Source organism: Mus caroli, chromosome 6, assembly GCF_900094665.2.
Source record: "Mus caroli chromosome 6, CAROLI_EIJ_v1.1, whole genome shotgun sequence".
Taxonomy (NCBI): Eukaryota; Metazoa; Chordata; class Mammalia; order Rodentia; family Muridae; genus Mus; species Mus caroli.
In genome coordinates, this window is record NC_034575.1 from 80,736,613 (window position 1) to 80,751,693 (window position 15,081).

At 53.7% G+C, this 15,081-nt stretch overlaps 1 protein-coding gene across 1 annotated transcript in view; it reads right to left on the reverse strand.

Moving 5' to 3' along the window:
• Positions 1–4,134: 4,134 nt before the first annotated feature.
• Positions 4,135–15,081, reverse strand: part of LOC110296452 (cytochrome P450 26B1) — a 17,682-nt gene continuing 6,735 nt past the window's right edge. Inside the window, exons 3-6 of the mRNA XM_021165149.1 lie at positions 9,630–9,905; positions 9,250–9,405; positions 7,723–8,007; positions 4,135–7,370 (exon numbers count right to left, since the gene is read on the reverse strand). Of these exons, the coding sequence (XP_021020808.1) occupies positions 6,978–7,370; positions 7,723–8,007; positions 9,250–9,405; positions 9,630–9,905 (1,110 nt within the window). The 3' untranslated portion in view covers positions 4,135–6,977. The remainder of the gene's footprint in view (positions 7,371–7,722; positions 8,008–9,249; positions 9,406–9,629; positions 9,906–15,081) is intronic.

Consider the following 15,081-nt stretch of genomic DNA (forward strand, 5'->3'; position numbering starts at 1 on the left):
GATGGTTCCTAGGAACCACACTTGGGACTGACCTGTGACCTCCACAGTTGCACACATCTGCGCACATGTGCATCTATACACACATGCACACTATCTCTCACATTCTGCTGTTAGGGCCCAAACCTGCTAAATCTCCTCAGAACCTCTTTGGCAGGCTGTGGAAGCCAGGAACTCACTCCTTTGGGCTGGAACACACACAAAACAAGGCCTCCCGGAGCCACTCTGGATCCCAGGCTGAGACCCCATGTTCTCCAAGGCTGCCTGGGCCAGACTCAGTCCCAGGCACTAGTCCAAGGCTAACATTTACTATCTCTCATCAATGGCTCTGCTCTGATATCCCCTGCCATCCCAGGGGTACTGTTATTAGGACAGGAGCCCTGTGTGGCCCTGGGCCTGATGCCAACCAGGCCTTGGAGATGGCAGAGCCTGGGATGCCTGTGGGGTAGGTCANTCTCTGAGGACCGTGAAAGCTGTCACTCTCTAAAAACTGCCTGCCAACCACAGCATCTGCACAGGGCATTAGCAGAGTGGGGATTCTCACAGAGACATGGCTCCAGGCCAGATTGCTCATTCTTTCTCTTTGTTTGTTTAAGCTTTGAATGTGTGTGCATGTGTGTGTATGTGTGTGCATGCGTGTGTGCATGTGCCTGTGATGCAACCAACCTATGGTCACACATGTACAAAGATAAATGTAAGCCTGGGGCGTGGTGTTTGTTCCAGCCTCTTCAAGCATGGACCCTGTTGTAATTGAAAAGTAAACATGAAGGTAATAGCCACACTGCATTGCTGGAATCCAGAAGAGGTGCTGTCACCGTGGGAGCGCTTATGTNCAAACTGTGACCTTAATCTTTACACGGTGATATACACCCTGGGTGAATCCTTAGGAATATACTTCGTTTCACATCATGGAGGTCAGTGAGATGGCTCAGTGGGTAAAGAGACTTGCCACCAAGCCTCCTGACCCGAGTCTTCCCCACCCTGGGACCCACATGGTGGAAGAAAAGCAGTGACTACAAATTGTCCTCTGACTCTCACGTGTAAACTTGAAAAATACAGATTAAATAATTTGAAAATCACANGAATGTGTGTGCATATTAAAGCTTCAATTCCCCAGAACTGCCAAAATTACCATCATATACGTACATATGTATGCAAATGCATATGTCTGTATGTGTGCCTCCTATTTCACATCCGGTCTCTACGGTGGTTCAGCCTTCTCCTTGGGCTCCTCCACCCTGCTCTCCCCACACCAGTGTGAGCCGCTCACAGCGCTGCTATAGAGTTTCAAACAGAATCCTAAGGAAGCTGGGTAGAAACCTGGCCCCCAGAGTGCACGCCTGCGTAGCCCCTCCCCTGGGGTGTGAAAGGGACTCTTAAGACGGAATCCACAGTGACGATGTTCTCAGCAATGTAAAAGGAAGTAAGGTCCCTAACCTGTTAATTTAGGTTGAGCGTTTTTCTGGAAGAAAGAGAGAAGGGAAGAAGGAAGGTGGGAGGGAAGACAGGCAAGCAGGAAGTACTTTGGCATAACCAGAGATCTCAAGGCCAGAGACAGGCTCAGGAGAGACACCTCTGTTAGCCCACAGGAAGCAACTGTCTCGGTGCAGTGCTATGTGGTAAGTCAGGAGGTGGCCTTTAGGACCAAGAACGTGAATCTTGCCACTGACCTGCTCTGGCCTCTGCTTCAGGCTGTCTGTCATGTACTGCCAACTGTCCCTACTCTGGGGCACCAGTTGGAAGAAGTCAGATACCTGGCCGGGGGTTGGTACATGACTCAAAGTGAGCCAATTAGGGTCCTTGCTCAAGTGGGGGTAGAGACCCTGAGGCTTTCTGAGGGTATCAGCTCATAGTGAGATCCCCAGTATACACCCCAGGACCACCAGTTACCACCTGCCCTACTTACCTTATCACACCAAGCCAGGGTCCCAGAGCAAGATATTTTGAGAAGGAAGGGCCTAGAAAACCTAGCCAGATCAATCAAGAAGAGCTGTTATGGGTGCAGCCCAGGACTCCAGCCTTCCAAACTACCCCTATTCCCTCCCGGTTAGACAGCACCCTGTCCACACATCCAGAATGAAGGGCTAGGAGGCCCAGGAGATAGCAGAGCCAGTGCAAGGTGAACTCGGGGCCAGCTCAGCCTCTTCTGGGGGACATGGAGTTGGAGGGGAGAAAGCTGTGGGAATAAAGGCCCCAGACTGCTNATCACTGTCCCAAGACCAGAGCCTAGAGCCTCAGTCAGGCATGAAGCCTGCTTTTGCTGTCTCCTCCTCTGCCTCTCCCCTCCCCTTTCCCCTCTCCCTCTTTTCATTCCTGCCTACTCCCTTTACTCCCTCCCCTGACCTGTTCCTTCCCTTTCTCTGTCTCCCTCCTTCCCTCCCAACCTTCAGGCATAGCTGGCTGCCTCTCACAGCTCACCCTGCTGGCCCTGAGGTCCTGGGCAGCCAAGCCCAGCCAAGGCCAAGGCAATTTTGGGAAAGTGCTGGGAGATGTCTGAATGTGGATCTTCTAAGTTCTCTCCAAACTGGTACCCCAGTCCAGGGACAACCAGTGTCCCTGTTTATCTGTCCAGTGTCTGTATGCTCCTTTCAGACCTGGGAAGCTCAGCCTACAGCTGGCTGGGGAAAGGGGGGGGGGAGCAGCTAGTGTCATTGTCCCCTCCCCACTACCACCAGCTCAGCACTATGTGGAAGGCAGGGAATGAGCTGATGAGGGGACCAGCTCCCCATCTGGCTCCCTGCCAGTGCAAGGCAGGGGGGTCAGGCCAAGGATAACCCTGGGGCCCCGCTGCAGCTCCATTTGCTGTCACAGGGATGAATGGAACTCACACCCAGACAAACCATGGCCTCCCTGGAAAAGTTCCCAAGACATCCAGTCCCTGCATTGCTGTGACTGCTGGCTGGACCTGGGCCAGCCCAAGAGAGCTGCGGTGAGTACTGGCCACCACAGGGCACCTGTCTCCAGCCCTTCTCTCGGTTTCCCTGTGACCTTAAGAAGGTCACTGCCACTGCAGGATTCTGCTTTTATGGAGAAAAAAAAATCCCCCCTGCCCGCTTTCCACTCAGANGAAGGTGGAAGGATGGGGTAAGCAGATCCAGGGATGGGAGGTGAGGAGACCGCATTCACCACACAGAAGAATAGGTGCCTACGGTCTGTAACTATCCTGCCCTAGTGCCACTATCAGCTTCTGTGATCCAGGCTGAACAAACAAGGCCCTGTGTCCCANTGCACCTGGGCCAGGGTGCTGTGGGCAGAGCCATTGTGAGAAAGAACGAAGGAGACCACACAGTGACTTTTGTCAGATGAGCCTGGCAGTGGCCACTCCAGGAGTTGAGACTCCAGCTGTGCTTCCTGGCTCCTGGTCTCCACCCCCATCTCACGATTCCCACAGCCCTAGTCCCTAGAACCCTCATGGACATTGCTTGTCCCCATCCTGTAGTCTTGTCTTTCCACAATCTCCACCCCAGGCCTCCTGGACAGTCAGGCTATGGATGGAGTAGTTTGGGAAATGGGACATTTCAGCTACCAACGTGGCTTGCAGACCTCTGTAGCTGGTGGCACACTGGCCCCTATGGTGGACCATCCTGGGCTCAAGACTCACAAGAAGGGAACCTGGTTTGTTTTATTTGGTGCGTTTCCCAAGCACATGCCCAGGGCTTTGACAGCCTGGGAGGAGGTGCTAAGAACACCTGGCAGAGATGCTGGGGTCTGGGCATGTACATGATCCCGCAACACCCATGAAACAGATTTGGAGGATCATTTGCCTAGGCGAAAGGCAGAGCTCAGAATGGGGAGCCCCCTCCCACACCTCCCATGGTTGTTTATGTCAGCCATCATAGCTCAAACTGATGAATAAGCCTTCAAGCTGTGGGTCATTGGGTCCGGTGCAAANACCTGGCATATCTGGTCACATTCACACTTGACAGGGATGTGGCCTCCCTGCAGCCTGTTCCCCATCAGGTCCTGGACCTTGTCACAGTTTGTTCCTTGTGTAGGAATGTGGAGTGGAACCCCACAACACATCCTAGAGCTTTCTCACAGGATGGTCTAGGCATTGCTGATGGGAATACGGAGAGCCCCAGGAGCCTTCTAACGAGTCTGAAGGGTGAGAGACCAGACAGCCAACAGAGACAAGGGTGAGTCCCCACAGTTTATTACGGAAGCCAATAAAAGAGCCACATTGAGTATTTCACAAAATGCATGGCATTCATTGTTGTAATATGCAACACGGAATATTATATACACATCAAAACCACACGACAGCCAAAACACACACACAGCACCAGCTCATACCAAAACGAGACACACAAGTGCTTTCTCAATATTAAAACAACTGTGATAAAAGCATATTAATATTTTGAACCATGTTTACAATAAAGAACAATTCATATTTTACTAAATAACAAATATTTAACAGCAAAAACTTTATACTAAATATCTATTTTGAATTATAACAAAAATAGTACTTATAATAGTTTATAAAGACAGACACAAAATTATAACATTTATGAAAAAAAAAGTTTTGTGTATAAAATAATAGAAATCTGGGCGGGATCAAAATGGCTGCCCAGGATGCACACGCCAGCGCCTAACTTTGAAAGTGCTTCAATCTGCAAGCCCGTGGCAGGAATTTTTGTGGGGTTTGTTTTTTTTTAAATGTCAAGTTACAATAGTTAGGAATGTGAGACTACATCACCCATTAATGCTACCACAACGAGACACATACGAACACGGAACAGACACATCTACAGAGGTGAGACGGATATCACACCGCAGGTGCTGAGGCGAGGTCTCTTTTCCTGTTACCTCTGAGACCCATCCGGGCAGACCATCTTTTCTTCCTCCTACCCTCACAGGGATCCCCTTCAGCTTTTCCTTCACACTTCCTCAGACGGCCCCCTGAAAATGAAGGCCTCTGACACCTGGAGGGGCCCCCCAGTGCCCATCCCTCACCAGGACCAGAGTCATATGCCACATCGTCAGTCTGAAGCAGATGGCTGCAGGCAGGCAGGGTTAGCGTGCAGGAAGATGAGCCTCCCGGGCACTGGTCTGTGGGGCGTGGGCAGCATGCACCTTTTTCATAAACTTTGCTGAGTCTTTACACAGTCTGGCCTGTTTCAGAACAGGGAAAGGGAGCTGAGGCCTGACAGCTATGTTTGACTCCACAATAATTTTGCTGGGATTCTAATGCTGCAGTTTGCTCTGGTTCTGTCAGAAAAGAAAAATGCAGACCAGTGAAACATCGAGAAATGTGGCGCATAGGATGTTATGTGTGGCTGGTGAGATGTGGCTGACCCTCATGACAGTGGCCATCCAGGGTCAGATTGATGTGGACTGTCATTCTGTGCCTCTGTTTTCTGGAGAAAAAAGAGCCACTACCTTAGTAACAGGCAAAAGCCATGGACGGAAAATGAAAGCAAAGAGGAATCTGAAAACAGACACAATTGCCTAGAGACACACCAGAGCCCCAAACCCTTCCCAGGAAGGTCCCACATGGCCAACCCTCAAAATGCCAGAGGCAGGAGTCCNTCGTCTTCCACCCAGTCATCTTCCACACACCCCCNCCTTTCTGCAACTGAACCACTTCTGACAAATCACTTATGCCCTGACCTCAATCGTCCTCATCTTCCTCCTCTCCTTCTCCATTGCTTTCTAGCTATAGCCTTCCCTGCAGCTTCTCCAGACCCCACAGGGCCTGAAGCAGCTCAGAGAGAGGACTCTCTCTCTCCACCTTACCTCTCTGCTTTCTTCTCTACCCCAAACCCTGGGCTGGGCTTAGCAGACAGTGGCATGGGGTGGGAGTGGTTATGGGATGGGGGACTCTTCCAAGAGCAAAGGGGCAGAGAGCTAAGGAAGGGAAGACAGAGGTCCCTTCAGAAGAACCCGTATCCTTATTCATCCTCACCAGGGGAGTGGCTGGCCCTGGGACAGGCAGTGAGTGAACAGGAAGTGGTGGCCCCTAGACCCACATGCCCAGGGCTTTGACAGCCTGGGAGGAGGTGCTAAGTACACCTGGCAGAGATGCTGGGTGTCTGACTCTGAGGTTAAACTACATCTTTTGCCTAGAGCCCAGCAGGGCTGTTAACCCTCTACCAAAGAACTGGGTTAGACCAGACACACTGTCTTCTTGCCTCACTGAAGCCCTGGAAAGGACAGAGGCTGGCAGGTGTGTGCGTGTGGTGGCGATGGCGGTGTGTAGGTGTTGGGGGAGGGTGCTCCAGACCTCAGTCTGGCCAAGGTCAGTGAATAAATATGGGACAGGGGCAAGGGTGGGCAGCTGGGAGCCCAGCTATAGCCAGAAGCCACCCGGCTCAGTTGGTCCCATGGGGGAGGAGTGCCGGTGTCCCTGTCCAGGGCCACCAAGGAAGATGCTGAGGATCAAGCCTATAGGTTCCTGTACCCCCAAGGTCAGAAGAGAGGAGAAATAGCAGCGATAGGTAATTTCCAATGTCCAAACTGGCTAGGCTGGTATGGGCCCCTCAAGGCTGGTGGCAGCTCCTGCCCTGCCTAGGTTGGCTTAGGTAAGAATCCCCAGAACACTGTTCTGGTCACCATTTGAGCAGTGACTGAAGGAGGGATGTGGGGGGTGTCAAAGAGTGCTCCAAGGGGCCCCCTCTTTTCCTCCCTTCTGCCTTCAGAGTCACCTGACCACTCACTAACAAAAAGACAAGGGGGCAAGGGAAGGAAGGGTTCAGATGTCATAAGCATATACTGCAGCTCAACTGACCAGCGCTAACACTGTCATGGGCAGACAGTCCTGGCTCTGTCCCAGGAGCTAAGCTAGGTGGCAGTGGAGATCCAAGAGAGAGGGAGTCAGGAGGGGGCGGGGCCCTTTTGTCTTTGGGGGAGGTTCTGCCAGGGAAGAGGCCAGAGAACAACATAGGGGGGCTGCTGGCCTCCCACCCAGCCCCTCCCACCCCACAGGTTTCTATCTCTGATCCCCACCCCTGCTGCTGGGCTGGGCTGAGACCAGAGTGAGGCTACACCGTAGCACTCAACATGGCCTCTGTCTCAGGCAGAATCTCATTCTGGTTGGAGTCCAGACCAAAGAACTTGACACTGAGGCCATCCACGGGGTGCAAGACGGGGACGAGAGTGATGCGAGGGAAGGTCCGGGTGGCCAGCTCGAAGCGGCTAGTGCTGGCCAGCTCCACTGCTAGCACCTTCAGGAACAGCTTGGCCAAGTGCTTGCCCAGGCAGGTCCGCACGCCACCGCCAAACGGGAGGTAATGGAAGCGGCCATCCTTATCCTCACTGCGTGCCTGGCTGAAGCGGTCCGGGTCAAACACATTCACGTCCTTGAACACGGGCGCTGTGTCGTGAGTGTCTCGGATGCTATACATGACACTCCAGCCCTTGGGGATCTGGAAACCCTGGAGGAAGACCGGACAGAGGGTGGTAAGAGCCTAGAGGTCCACTTACCTGTCNGAATTCTCATATACCCAAGGCCTGTCCCTACCCAAAGTCACTCCCCAGAATGCTAGATCAAGTCTCCATATCTATAGATCACAGGAGCATCCCAACTGGCACACAGGTTGGCTTCACTTAGCTCTGCATTTGGGGTGAAGCCTCTCCNACAGGACTGAAAGCTACTAGAATCAGGTAGTGTTCCCTACCCCCTCACCTTACTGAGGACCCCCCCCCCCGCCAAACGGNTGTCTTTTCCCAGAGTCTAGCCAAAGCCCCAGCCACCCCACTGCCACCAGCACNGGAGCCCAGCCTCACATCCAGTTCGAAGGTCTGCAGCACAGTGCGGTAGCCGCCTGAGACGGGCGTGAAGAGTCTCATGACCTCCTTGATGACACAGTCCAGGTAGCGCAGGCTGCTGAGCGTGTCCAGGCGCAGGGTACCCTCACAGGGGCATCCACCACCATGCAGCAGGCCCTGGGCCCGCAGTTCCTCCCTCAGCTTCTCCAGCACAGCAGGGTGTTTCAGCAGTTGCATGATCAAGGATGTGCTTGCACTGGCTGTCGTGGCGTAGGCTGCGAAGATCAGCTCCAGGGTTCCATCCTGCACAGTAGGGAGATAGGCATTCTGGACCCTTTGCAGCAGTCACTCAGGCTGACCTTTGCTGTTAGCTTTCCCCAGAGCCCTACTGCTAACAGTGTTGCTCTGAGCCTTACTTTCAAAAGGCTCATGGAGGTCACAGCCTGGTCCCTAGCTTGGGTGGAAACACACTGCTGTGACTCAGGGCAGAAGTATAAGCCTGCTGGCTCCAGAGCTTAAGGTCACTTCTTGCTCAGTGCTGGATTCCTGGCCAGCACCAGCAGGCCTACTTAATGCAGTGAGCTCATGGAAGACAAAGGATACAGTCAGACGCTCAGCACTGTGTGTGTTTGTGCATGTGTGTGTGCACACGTGTATGCATGTNTGTGTGTGTGATTGTGTATGTGTATCTGCATGTGTGNCCATGTGTGCACATGTGCATGTGTGTTGATATTAGGTATTGCCCCCAGCTTCTTCCTTCATCACCAGAAGAGGGATGCCTTTTAGGTGGGCAAGTGGACAGGCAAGATCTAGAGGCAGCATAAAGCAGTTCCAGGAGGACCTAAGAGGGGACTGCAATGAGACCCAGAGGTCCCCTCCTCCCAAGGCCTGTATACTTGCTAATTAACTCCCCAGGAAGCTGGGGAGGTTTGCAGACACCAGGTAAGGGGGTCAGAATGTTAGGATGAACAAGCCTAGTAAGGACATACGGCAGAGCCAGGGGACTGAGGCCCAGCTGTGCTGAGGCAGTGGGATGGACAAAATTATCAAATGCCATAGAGAAGCTGTAAGAGGAGGGAGTCCATATTACAATCAAACCTCTCCTGCAGTCTGGAGCTGGCCTCCAGTGAGTGGCTTCTGGGCATGTTTTTTCTTAGGACCATGGAAAGAACCGAGGGAATAACCCAGGGATAGGCTCAATAGGAGGTGCCAACAAGCCCCTGACAGGCCTAAGGACCAATCTGAAGAACAATAGAGAAGGATATGTGTAGGATAGAGCTTGTGGAGCCTTGCCACCCCCAATATATAGTGTACACAGCCCCAAGCCACGTTCTATCATGAACAGAACAGTTCCAAGCATCCTTTAGAGCCATGGCAAGGATGTGGCTCCACCTCTGGCTCAGCACTGTTGTGGCTTCCACTACACTGCTGGGTCCAAGGCAGCCACTGCCACTGCTGCTCAGAAAGCAGCCAGGCAACCTTCTGNTCTGGGTGAGGGGAGAGAGAAAGGGCGTTCCATGGTGGAACATGGCACTGCCCACCGACCTTCAGCTCCTGCATGGTCATCTCCTTGCCATGTTCCTTGCTGCTCTCAATGAGAATGTCCAGGGCGTCCGAGTAGTCTTTGCCCTGGGCACACTGCAGCTTCTCTCGGATAGCCTTCTCTAGGCCCTTCTGAAGGATCTGCCGAGCTTGGATGCCCTAGGGGAAAGTGTGGACCATCAGCTTGTCTTGAAGGCAGGGCTCACTCTAAGCCCCTGGACCACAGCAAAGGCTCCAGACCCACCCTGTTGCCTCCTCCGATCTCACCTGTCCACACCAATGCCCTGTGCCCCCTCCCAGCCTCATCTGGTAGTGTATTTTCTTCCCAAAGGCAGTCCTATGCCTTCCCGTTCTACACACGCGCGCATGCACACGGTACTCACCCTCCGGTAGCCACTGAAGGGCAGGTCCACTGGCAGAGAGAAGACATTCTCCACAAACTGCTGGTATACCTCAAAGAGGTGGCCCAGGTCCTCCTCAGGGATGCTGAAGCCTAGCAGCACGCGCACGGCCATGCGGAAGGTAAGTCGCTGGGCCTCCTGATATACATTGATGGCCTCAGGCTGGCTGCTCCAGGCTCGAAGTGTGTCCTGGATCACCAGTTGGATCTTGGGCAGGTAGCTCTCAAGTGCCTCATGGCTGAAGATCTTGGAGAAGACCTGAAGGACCCAGAGGNAAGTAAGTGGTAAGGGATCCATCCTAACATGCTTCCTGGTGGTGGCTTCAACCCAGCTCCCCTGTGCGGTTCCCTGTACTGAGCCCTCAGTTTACCACCTGTGTTTGTGAAANGGTGGGAGCCTTGGGGCCCCACAGGAGCTAGGGTGGGGCCACACAAAGGAGTCTGCACTTCTGTTGAGGGGACTTTCTGCCAAGTCCCAAGACCTCAGGGGGGGGGGAGTGTCAGGAGAAGTGGGATGAGTGTCTGGTCACAGCACATGTAGGAAAGAAGCATATGGCTCTCCTCTGCTCTGCCAGTGAGCAGGCAAGAGACCCTCAGAACCTAGACAGAAAGCAGGATTTGCTAGGGACCCAAACTGTCATCAGTCCCCATGTAATGACAATTGAGTGGAGACTCTAGGAAGTGCAGAGGTTGTGTCATTCAAACATCTACTGTATGGGCAGGCCTCTAGACGATAGCTTGCTACCCCTAGAAGATCACAGAGACAGAAGACCCGTTAATTCTGAGCATCTTCTAAGGTTCCCTGATCCCATCCCCTGGTCTTGTACTCATCCTCCTGATTGGCAGTGCCCTGCCTCCACCCAAACACGCCATGTTTTTCACACAGCTATTCTCTGGCCAAGAGAGGGGTCTACTTATACCCCCAGATACAAGTCCAGAGCAGGAGGTTCCCCCCAGAACTGGTAAGAGAGGGAGAGGGGAGGGGAGGATGCCCATCAGCCCATACAAAACCACACAAGCGCACTGCCCTCCCGCCTGCCCCCCAAACACAACCACCACACAAACTGTAAATGTGAGAATTTCCCCTGCAGTCAGCTCATGGAGGAAAAGGTAACATTTTCCTGGCCTGTGCCCTGCATGGCTAATGGGAGGGCTGGTTTGCAGAAATAACAGTGCTGGCCCTTCAGTGGCCCAGGCTTTTCGCACAATAGCACTTTCATTCCCCAATTCCCAGTGGGCAGAGGGAGGGGAGGGAGGCCAGTGAGGGGCAGAGGACCGTACTGCCCAGACCAGTCTCACTGCCAAGGAACAGCCTGGAGGAACAAGTGTGACAGGAGGTCCTCTAGGTCACCCACACTTGCCCATTTTAGGGGGTCTGGGGACTTTCTTGATGGGGGGGGGCTTCAATAGTCAAAGGGTTATAGAGGAAGACTGCATTGGGTGCCTGAGCCCTTGTCCTGGCATTCTTAGGACCAGNTTCATCCTTTGGCCAAGGGGCTTTGGTGAGGGAACAAGAGTGGGCCCTCACCCCTAGGAATCTAATCAGAGACTGACCAACAGTNGGCTCTAGAGAACAGAGCTTTGGAGTGGGGTCACCAGGAAACACAGTGGGGAGGTGGGAGGGTAACTCATGTGACCAAACACTGGAGAAGCTGGCTATGGTGTAGGAGAGGAGTGTGACACCACACTGAGAACCAGCAAGCTCCTGGAAGTGGCACAGGGTAGGAAATGGCCCAGGGGAAATCTGGACTCAAGGATGGGGTATGCAAGAGGGACAGGGAGATGCCACTGTCATCAGGGCGAGCCAAAACCAAGCAAGCCTTCTGGATACAGCAAGAAAATGGCAAGGAAGGTCTGATTGGATGCCCAGGAGCCTAACTTATAATAAAGGATTTGTCACCAGCTCAGTGTGTGTCCATGATCATGGTATTTACTCCAGGGCCTCGGTTTCTTAGTCCATAAGATGGTGAGACCTACCCAAGGAACCTCTGGGACATTTCCAAGATACACAGCATCTTAGCACCTACTTCTACTTTCTCTAAGATGAAACCCTTATGGGCAACACAGTCCCTTGACATTTGAGCCCTTTGGAGACAGCCTGACACCCTGTACTCATACCTCACCAAGACCCTGGGGGCCTGGGACAGGATACCCCCAAAGGATGACAAAAGGGGGCATCCTGAGAAGGGGAAAGTAAGATCATGGACAAACCCCTGGTGCCCTTAAGGTTCCTATCCCTGCGCCCTCTAGNGATAGCTAACTGAATCACTTCTCTGACCGGAGGGGCCCATGAAGAGTGAGAGACAACCCAGAAAGACAAGGGATTCAGGGATGGGGTGGGGGTGGGGGGTGAGCAAGGAACTCTACAGCAAGGTGTCTAAACTTGCCCCGAAATGGGAAAAGGTCCTGAGAAAAACCAGGAAGCATGGACACTGTCCTCCTGGGGNCCTGAGAAGAGGAGTGACCCTGGGCTCTTGTCTAGACCATCCTCTGACTTGCGGCTGCTCCTCCTGGCCTGTTCCCCCATTGTTTTTTATGGGGAGTCCATCTAAATATTTCAAAGTCCCTTTCCACCCAGACAGTCCCCACTTCTCCTTGGAGGTTTTCCTCTTTCCCACTTCCAAAAGGTGGAGAAAGCACAGGCATGAAAAGACCAGGCAAAGGCTAGCAGCAGGCACTCCAGCGANGGACCTTTGATCAGAGTCACTAAGTCAGTGGCCCTGCCTCTGCTTCAATGCCTTTAGAGACACAGGGGCCTCCCAGGCTCTGGGAAGGTGCCGAGTCTGCATCTCTGGGTGTGTGCCCAGGGCTAACAAGGCGGGCACTTCCCAAAGCCAGGCAGACCAGAAACCACCAGTCACCATGGAGAACCGGAGAACCGGCAGAGGTGCCTGCCAGGGCGGGGCGAGGCCTGAGCCTCATCAGCTTGTTGGATATGACGCTTCTGGCCACCGGGGTCAGGCCTGGGGCACAGAGGAAGATGCCTGGGAGTGGCTCAGTGTGAAGAAGGTTCTGGCCCAGGAGCATTGGCCCTGACCACAGGCAACACAGTGGCCAGGCTGTTTTCTCTTTCATGGGGTCTTCCCTGGGAATTCCCATAATGAAGCCAAGAATGCCACAAAAAGGCCCATAGGGACCAGCCAGGCACTGACAGAGCATGGCAGATAAAGCCACAGGTATGGACTTTGCAAGGGATGGGTCCAGGGAGAGCAGGAACAGAGAGAGAGGGTCCTGGAGACCCCAGAACACTCCCCTCAGCACACCCATAGAATTACAAGAAGGCCGAGGGGGAGGATGGGATCTGTTTAAAATATGTCCTTGGAGAACACTCTCAGGCCCCCTCAGTCTCCCCCAAAAGCACAGNTACCTACATTTTCTGTCTCTGTCCATGTGATTAGAACTTGATTGCATAGGGTCTGGAGTGCTCACCTGGGCTCCTCAAAGCCTAAATCCCCTATAATTGTTCTTACAGATGCCTTCTCTCTCAGCCAGACTTCCTCTCAACTCTAATCTGCTGTCTCTGGGATGGGAGGTCCCCTTGTAAAGCCCCACAGCTCCCACGGGAGTAGTACNGGCCTGATCAGCCTGCAGTTGAGGATAGATGGGCAAATTGGTGGGCTGCCACAGCAGAGGGCAGGGCCTCAGAGGGAGCCCACTGCCCAGCCAGTGACTCAGCTGAGGAGGAATGGAAGTTGCTGCCCAGGAGGGGTGGGGGCCAGGCAGGCCACCCAGCCAAGCCACCGGAGCCTCAGCCTGTGGAGTGGAAAGAATAACAGAAGGCAGGCAGCGGTCTGCATAGGGGTGACGCCAAGGTGTGTACTTTATACTCCAGTAAGGAGGGGGACTAAGGAGGGAGTAGTTCTCCAGCTGCCTGCAATGCCACCTGGCTTCCCCTTCACTTTGGGCTGTGTTCGCTCATCCTTTCTGGTCAGACAGGGTGGGATAAAGCACCCAAGCCCTTCCCTACTTGCATATGCCCACCCCCCCCCCGTGTGTACCATGCTATCTAAACTCTTCTATGTACCCCAACCAAAGTACTAGAAGGGTAGGGAGCAACTGGCTGCCCATTTGCTTACCATCTTCCAACCACAAAACCCCTTTGGAAAGCTGAGAGCCATGAGGGAAAAGCCTCCCAAAGTCATAGGGTAGGGTGACTGTCTACACCCTGTGGCAGGATCCTCAAGCCCCTGCCTCACACCAGTCTTTTGGGCCAGGGGAGTCCAGGATGGCTACAATGACTGGCATTAGGGCTCAGGGCCAGAAAGGACAGCCTCGGCTGTCCCCACCAAGGNCACTTCTCTCTTCCAAAACTGGCAGGGCTCAGGGCCAGCAGAAGGACTAAGGAGGGCTGTGAGGAGACACCAGAGTTCTGGATCCCTCTACCTCGGGAGGAGAACACCACAAGGAGGGAATACAGAAAGTAGAAGCTTCCACACTCACCCTGCCTGTTACCCAGTACAAGGGCAAGCAGCGGGAGGCGCCCGCACTCAGACACCCTGGCAGCTGGCCTGGGCTTCCTCCCCCACTGACCTTCAAAGAGATCCACTCCTGCCCCCTGCCCTCTCAGCAGCCCCTGGGACCACTTGCAGGACCTACAGTAACTTCTGGGTGAAGAACTTCACCTATTAGGACAAAGACTTGTTCCCCTGGAACTAGGCTGTCAGGCTATGCTACCCACCTGCCCATGGACCCTGAATTAGCTTGGAGCTTCAGCCTCGAGCCAAGCCTAGATCTGTGTGGTCATGTCTATGGCTACAGCCTGTGTAATGAGCTAGAGGCACCCAAAGCCAAGTAGAGTGGGGCTGGCCTCCCACAAGATTTTATTTCCACGGACCACTCTGGGTTCTGCTCACCTGCTGGGCAGAAATCCTACTGTGGGGTCTTCCCTCTCCAGGCAATCTTGGGACCCTATTTGGCACACTGAAGTTGCTAGTCTCTCAGTGCTAAGATCCAGCTCCATACAAAAGCTCCAAACAAAAGCAGGGAGGAAAGGAGACTGGAGACCAGAGGCTTCCAGAAGTATGAATTTCTGTTTGTCTCTTACTTCTTGTCTCCACCTTCTCAACTAGGCTCCTCCCATCCTCCCTGGGCAGCNNGCCAGCTATTCCATACCATACAGTCTGTCAGATAGAAGCCTCTGCCCCGANTTGGGAGGGGTTCCAAAGGAGGAGGCAAGGAGGGAGTCTGAGGCCTGGCTTTCACAGGTGATTCAACCCGAGTGGGGACACCCTTGAGTTCTCCAGGCAGCCCCAGCTAGCCCCAGACCACCAGGGCAGCCAGGGCCAACATGTGGGGTGCATGCAGCAATGGCTGTGAGGAACCCTCTCCCCACACATCTGGTTAGACCTCCCAGAGAAGGGGTGGTCACCCACTCCAATGGAAACAGTGACTCTCCCAGTTCTCAGCCAGCCGTGCCCCGCACACCTGGGCCCCCC